General features: G+C 40.4%; 1 protein-coding gene across 1 annotated transcript in view; it reads left to right on the forward strand.

Annotated features, from left to right (window-relative positions):
• LOC103193519 (complement C5) overlaps window positions 1-8,006 on the forward strand; it is a 136,763-nt gene that overhangs the window by 97,705 nt on the left and 31,052 nt on the right. The window contains 3 exon segments of the mRNA XM_042780394.1: window positions 1,141-1,312; window positions 3,752-3,957; window positions 5,571-5,723. Coding sequence (XP_042636328.1) covers window positions 1,141-1,312; window positions 3,752-3,957; window positions 5,571-5,723 — 531 coding nt within the window.

The following is an 8,006-nucleotide window of genomic DNA, read 5'->3' on the forward strand; positions in this document are numbered from 1 at the left end:
GGGTTCTGTCACTTCTGTTGTCTTATCAGGCTGTCTCATCAGGGCTTGACACCCGGAGGAAGCTGCTAACTGAAATGTTGGTGGCTTGGGTTTGCTTTGGCCTAACAAATACCCTCATCTAGGAAGAGTTAAATCCCTGACCTGAGGTTAAATATGTTGCTGTTGTGTGCTGTTGAGTCATTCCTACTCATAGCAACCCTGTGACAGAGTAGGACAGCTCCAGAGGATTTCCTAGGCTGAAATCTTTACAGGAACAGGTCACTGAGTATTCTCCAGTGGAGCAGCTGGTGGGTTTGTACCTTGAACCTTTCAGTTAGCAGCCAAACAATTCACCATTGCACCACCAGGGTTCTTTGAGGTTAAACATATACCTGCCTATAAATCAGAAGTAAATTAGGCATGTCCTTCAAACCCAGATACAGAACCGAGGTGAAAAAATTCAAGGGTACTTGCAGGACTTGAACCACAAAACAAAACAATTTTTTTTGTTTTAGTTTACTTCAAGAGAATTGGTATTTATATTTACAAGACCCCAAGACAAGATAGTCAAAGAGAACCAGTTCCCAGGAGCACTAGAGAACCTCATGATTGAGAAACACAGATGGAGCCGGGGGAGAAGAATCCAGGCGAGATCTTGGAAGCCTTGCAGGAGGCTTCCTCATAATCTCCTTATCCTAAATAACTATTCCTAGATACCTCAGAACAGGGAATTAGGGACTATTTTTCCTGGAGTTCTTAGGATCAAAAAGTACTTTGGAAGCTTGTCTTTCTTACTGCTATTTATGTAATTTTTAGTGAAGCTCCTTTTGAAGCAATGAGCCTGTCTCAGTTCTGTAGAGGGAAGATGATAAAGCTAGAGGCTAGGCCTGATATTGGAAGTAGAAACTAAAGGGATAGAGCTTTTAAAGGGGAAGTGAGAACTCAGAGACAAAAAGCTTAATCCTCTTTGGACAAGCACATCTTCCCTTCAGAGATCACGCTCTGCTCGTCTTGGAAGGCTGAGTTTCAGTGAGATACCATTCATTCCGATTATGTCGGTCATCTTTTCCCCACTCATCTTTCCACGCTACGACTGTTCGTGTCAGTTGGTAGGGTGACGCTTGCCAAGGAAACTTAGGTTTCTTCTTCTCTTGTTTGCAGGCAATCAACACAGCTCTTGCTAAAGCTGACACCTTTTTGCTTGAAAATACCCTCCCAGCCCAGAGCACCTTTACCCTGGCCATTGCTGCATATGCTCTTTCCCTGGGAGACACAGCACACAGACAGTTTCGCTCAATTGCTGAAGCCCTGAAGAAGGAAGCGTTGGTGAAAGGTATGGCTCACTCCATGTATTCATTCAGCAAGCGTCCACTTAGCATAGTCTGCTAATTCTAGGAAGGGAGCACTGGCATGCAAAGTTGACAAGGCACACACCCTGCCTTCAGGGAGCTCACAAATTAAGACTGGCATAAACAAATCATCCCGATACATTGTAACATCTACCATTTTGCTTTTATGTTTTCATTCTTTCAGGAAATAGTTGTTCATTTCTTTCATCAACAAATATTTATTGAGTACTTCTATATACCAAGCCTGGTTCTAAGCAAAATCTAACACAGACAAGAACAAAAAATCCCAGCCCTCATTAAACTTAATTTTATTAGGGAGAGACAGACAAACAAGATAAATAAATAAAACATTGTACATAGAGGACAAGTTTGTGATGACTGACATGAAGAAAGTTAGAGCAGGGAAGGAAGATAGAACAATAAATAGGGCTTGTAATTTTAGATAGGGTGGGAAAGTATCACTGACAAGATGGTATTTGAGTTGAGACCTGAGGACAGTGAGGAAGCCAATCCTGGAAGAAGAGTTTTCCAGGCAAAGAAGGCCCATGTAATTGCCTTGAGGCAGAAGCATGGCTGGTACTTCAAGAATGGAAAGGAGGCCACAATGACTAGGGAGAAGTGAACTGGGGGCGTAGGAATTGAGGTCAGGCAAGGAAAGGGCGAGGGGCTGAGGGGGGCTCATGATGGGCCTTTCAGGTCCCCTGCAAGGACTCTGCAGAGCTACTGTGTACAGTTATGCAGTGTACAAGACACCTAAACAAGCAGGTGAATGAAGCTGAATTGTAGCATGTGCTCCATTCACTCAGCTGTGCACCCTGGTTTAGGGCTGCTTCTACCCAGAGTAAGAAGTGCCTGTCTGTCATTCACCTCACAGTGCTCAGTGGTTCAGTGCGGACCCTAGAACTTAGACTTCTACTTTGAATGAGAACAGTAGCTATTAGAGGGTTTTAAGCAAAGGAGTACATGACCTGGCTTATATTTTATTAGGTTTGCTATAAAGATACTTATTTCATTTTGAAGAGTAAGGATACTGCTCTCTATGGGTCAAGAGTAGAGAACTAGGAGAATAGCAGCGATCATTGGCCAGCGTGCCTAAAGCAGCAGATACATGGTTCTGAGCCACCACTAGGCTGATTTTTTTTTTTAAGTTTTATAAATCTTACGTGACTTTTATAACCATTTACAAAATTTGACTTCTGTCATCATTTTAAATGACCAAATCCTAACATATATCTCAAGGCCACTTGTACAATAGTTTAAAAACAACACAAAAGAAACATCTTGGATAATGAATGTTATGGAACGTAAAATGGAGAATTTAAAAGCGAGAAGAGAACTTCATCTAATCAAAAAATGTTTGAGCTGGAAGTACCTTTAAAGATCAAATCAAACATCTCATTTTAAATACAGGAAATCTGAGTATCTAAGAGGAAGGGAAGTATCTGTTCAAGATGATGCAAATAATGTAGTTATGAATTATAAACAGGCACATCAGTATTTTGATTAACTTTGAAAAATGATTCCCAAATATAATTTACTACTTTTTAACTTTTTAATATAATTTGTTCCAAAAAGGCAGTCAAATATTACTAGAGCAATAAAAAACTTAGATATAATTTAGAACATATGTTGTGAAATGTGCTGCTTATTTGAAATTGTCTTTTGTGTTTTAAATTGAGAGGAGATAATAAAAAACTGAATTAAAATTTGGTGTAATCTCATAGTTATCAGGATATAAATTTTTTCCATCAGGGAGAAAAATTCTGCAATTTAATCTTGTAGTGTCAGTATAATAATAATAATAATCCTCTACATATAGGAGCTCTGGTAGCATAGTGCCTAAGCCACCTGACTGCTAACCAGAAAGCTGGCAGTTCAAACCCAGCAGCCACTCCTTGGAAGGAAGGTTGGCAATCTCCTTCTGTAGCGATACCACCTAAGAAACCTGAGGAGGGGTTGCTATGAATCGGGTCCAACTCGACGGCACATAACAACAACATATGTATATATATGGTGCTTTATTGTTTACAAAAAGTCACACGTAGTGTGTCATTTGAGCTTTACTACTTTTCTTGTAGTAAAGAAAAACTTTTTTCTTAAGTATAATTTTCAGTTTAGGTATTTGGAAACTGAATCCCACAGAACTAAAGAGACTTGCTTAAGGTGACATGACCAGTTAGTAGTAGAGACTCAAGTAGAACTTGAGACTAATAATTCCCAATTGATGGTACTATTCTTCTTCTCCCTAGCATATGTTGACTTTCCATGCTGAGCTTTTAAATAAAGACAAATAGCACAGTATTATGGAATCTTGTTTTGTATTAGTCACCCAGAAGAAGTACAAAAAATAAGAAAGTTCTAGAATTGTTATGTCAAATTCACATTTTTAATCATATTAATAAATATGATTTGTTAATGTTCAGGCAACCCACCCATTTATCGTTTTTGGAGAGATGATCTTAAGAGCAAAGGCAGCTCTGTACCTAATGCTGGTACAGCACACATGGTAGAGACCACTGCCTATGCTTTACTCACCAGCCTGGCCTTGAAAGAGATGAATTATATTAACCCCATCATCAAATGGTTGTCTGAAGAGCAGAGGTATGGAGGTGGCTTTTACTCTACCCAGGTAACGTTTCTTTGTCTTGTACATACTGTAGACAGTCTTACTGTCTCCCACACCCCACATTCCATACTTATTCTGGCCTCCATGCTTCTGTCCACCAAATGAGCATACCATACACAGGAAGAAATGTTGAGAATTGAAGGGCTCTCGGAGGCTGTCTGCATTGATACCCTCATTATTCAGAGGAGAGAATAAGCCCAAGGAGATTCATTCAGGAAGTTAGAGGCAGAGCCAACGTTAGAGCATGTCTCCTGCCTCTAAGTCAGTACTTCCTTTATGAATCTTAATGACTGTGAAAGACTAGTAAAGTTATCAGCAATTATGTTACATTCTACATAATAAACAGCAGCTGTGAGGTAAACAAAGATACCAATATTGTCCCCACAAAAAGAAATAAAAAGTGAGAGAAATACGTGTTGCTACATATTTATCTATCATCTGTCTGTATACCAATGTAAACTTATTTAATTATGCGTATTTATAACTATTATATAGTTGTATAATACACATCTGTATTCAAAATTTAGCTCAATTGTGAACATCTTTCGTGTTTTCTGGATATTTAGATAATAACAGAGTATGTCTATTCATTTACATAAAATTTAGAGTTAAGGGGCCCTTCAGGACCACTTTAGTGACCATCTAATCTGGTGAGGCAAATGCTTTCCATCTTGGTACAACTGTAGGCTTAGTGGGAAAGAATTTCTACTGGTTAGCATTGACTGCCATGGACCCAGGCACAGGGGACAGTCGCATATTTTTTATCTCTGATCCAGTCACACGTCCTCATTTTAGATGAGGAAGATGACATTCAGAAAGATAAAGTTCATTGATTTTTTTTATTATTATTATTCAATAAATACTTACTGACTAGCTACTATGTGCAAAACCAAATTACAAACTCACTGCCATCAAGTTGATTCTGACTCATAGAGACCCCTTTTGGGTTTCCGAGGTGGTAAATCTTTATGAAAGTAGATTGCCCAGTCTTCCTTCCATGGAGTGACTGGTGGGTTTGAACTGCCAGCTTCTTGGTTAGCAGTCAAATGCCTTAGGCACTATGCTACTAGAGCTCCTTACTATGTGCAAGGTGCTAGAAAATATAGTGGATAATGAGAAAGATATGCTACCTGCCCCCATGAATCTTATATTACAAGGGGATGCCAACAATAAACTACAAATAAAGTGATTACAAATTGTGATGAATGCTATGAAGCACATAAAGAGAACATTAAAACAGAGAATAATGGGAAGAGGGCCTTCAGTGGAAATATTTAAGCTGAGACAAGAAGGTGAGGAGATAGACCTGCAAAGAATGACTTCCCTGAGGTCATATATGCAGGTTATATAAAGATCCTGGATCTGAGCCACACTTCCTGTCCCTTCTCACTACTCTGTGCCTTTGCCCTCGTAGTCCACTAGAATCTACATCCTTACTGAGGAGGAAGAGACCTTCCTTCCACCTCCACACCAGAGCCCTTAGCCAGTTTCACTCAGTCACACTGGAGTTTCATCTCAGACAATGCTGCTCCACCCTCTCATAAGAAAGGGCATTTGTAATCAGGGGTGATACAGATAAGCTAAACATATTGTTGTGCCTTGCTGATTGTTGATAGGATACAATTAATGCCATCGAGGGCCTGACGGAATACTCACTCTTGGTGAAGCAACTACGCTTGGATATGGATATCAATGTTTCTTACAAGAAAAGAGGTGACTTCTACCGTTATAGGCTGACAGAGAAAAATTTCCTTGGGAAGCCAGTAGAGGTAAATGAACAACTTTTTATATTTTACAACTGAATGACACCTTTGAAATCATCTCTTTCATTCTTTTTTTCCAAATACACTTATTTACCACTTAAACATATATTGAGTGTTTGCTATGTATTAAGTGGTGCTGCCTGCTTCGTCCTAAGCACTAAAAATTCAAAAGGAAAACACAAAGAAGCTGTCAACTGAAGGGTTTGTTGTTGTTGTTGTTGTTAAGTGCCGTCGAGTCGTTTCCAACTCATAGCGACCCCATGCACAGCAGAACGAAACACTGCCCGATCCTGCACCAGCCCCACAATCCCTGCTATACTTGAGCCCATCATCGCAGCCACCATGACAATCCATCTCGTTGAAGGTCTCCCCCTCTTTCGTCGACCCTCCACTCTACCAAGCATGACATCCTTCTCCAGGGAATGGTCCCTTCTCACAACATGACCAAAATAGGTGAGACGAAGTCTGGCCATTCTTGCTTCCAAGGAGCATTCTGGCTGCACTTCCTCCAGGACAGATCTGTTAGTTCTTTTAGCAGTCCATGGTACTTTCAGCATTCTTCGCCAGCACCACAACTCAAAAGCATCAACTCTTCTTCGGTCTTCCTTATTCATTGTCCAGCTCTCACATGCATACGAGGCGATTGGAAATATCATGGCTTGTGTCAGACGCACCTTAGTCCTCAAATAGATATCCTTGCTCCTCAGCACTTGAAACAGTTCCTTCGCAGTTGACTTTCCCAATGCTAACTGAAGAGTGGTAGTCATTTAAACAATGAAAAATAGCATCATGGAAGTACAGAGGGGGACATCCTGATGCAGGCTGAGTGGAGGAACTTGTCACATGTGTCCTGCTATGTGAGTTAGATCTGGAAGAATCAGAGTGAGTCAGCCGGGAGAAGAGGGTGGAATGTTCCAGACATAGAGAACAGCACGTCCAAAGGCACAGTGGTAGAGTCAGAGGAAAAGACGTGCCTAGGAGTCTGCCGGTGGTTCAGACAGCCCCAATCACACACGCAGACAGTGGCTGAGTTAGAATTGGGCTTTAGGCCCCTAACTCCTTGCCCCATGTTCTTTGCTACAGCTGGTTATTTAAAAGTGAAACCTTGGTGGCTTATGATAATTTCCCAAAGAAAGGGAGACTTTGGAAAAACTAGTGATAATATAATAATATTATATAATATTGTTGAGTTGTTGTTATGTGTTGTCGAGTTGTCCCTGACTCATAGCAACCCCTCCTTGGGTTTCCGAGGCGGTATCACTATGGAAGTAGATTGCCCAACCTTTCTTCCAAGGAGTGGCTGGTGGGTTTGAACCGCCAGCCTTCTGGCTAGCAGTCAAGTGCCTTAGGCACTATGCTACCAGAGCTCCTATACAATATTACTATTAGAAAAATTTATTTTTATAATTACTACATTTTAAATTATTTCCAAGTATATTTAACTATACAAACTATTGGAAATAGTTCTCTCTGTCTAAATCCTCTTTGGAGTCCAGAAATCCATGTTTGTGGTAGGTAACTAGGCATGACAGATAAAATCTAATGCAGAAATTACAAACTGGCGGCCCATACTCATTAAACTCACTGCTGTCGAGTCGATGTCGACTCATAGCGACCCCTCCTTGGGTTTCCGAGGTGTCCCATAGTAAAAAAAAAAAATTTTAAAGATAAGTATATGGATATATAGAGACATAGAGATATATTCTAATATTTTAAATAGTGATAAAAATCTGTTTTCCAACTTCTTTTGAAACACCAAAATATCTGGCAAAGTATCTTCAATTTGCCACAGCCCACACAGACACAAGCATTCCACACTTGCTTCATGCCTGGACCTCTGCAGACATTTGTATTTGTGACCCCCAGTTTAGTAATGTTTCTCCTTTACCCAGGCACGTTTAGGGTTCACTGGAGATCTGTGTCCTAAGCCAAAGATCTGAGCTCTAGTGAAGAGCTTTTGGCCTGAAGAACGTGGTAGGCCCATTTGAAGTAGCTGCTGTCATTCTAATACTGTAAAATGCCTTCCTTCAAGATAAATCCCTAGTCATATTGCAATAATTAAAGTCTCAGGCCATGACGATGCCTTTGTGTAAAGTCTAGGCTGTCATTATTTAGTCTGGAATTCTCTACTACAGCATTTCCTAAACTGTGTTACATAAAAAATGTTAGGTGGTCAATTAAGTATGGGAAACACTAGTTTAAATGAGGAGCTCTGGTAGCGTAGTGCCTAAGGCACTTGACTGCTAACCAGAAGGCTGGCGGTTCAAACCCACCAGCCACTCCTCGGAA

Source organism: Orycteropus afer, unplaced genomic scaffold (assembly GCF_000298275.1).
Source record: "Orycteropus afer afer isolate SDZICR_OR568_19922 unplaced genomic scaffold, OryAfe1.0 scaffold00037, whole genome shotgun sequence".
NCBI lineage: Eukaryota > Metazoa > Chordata > Mammalia > Tubulidentata > Orycteropodidae > Orycteropus > Orycteropus afer.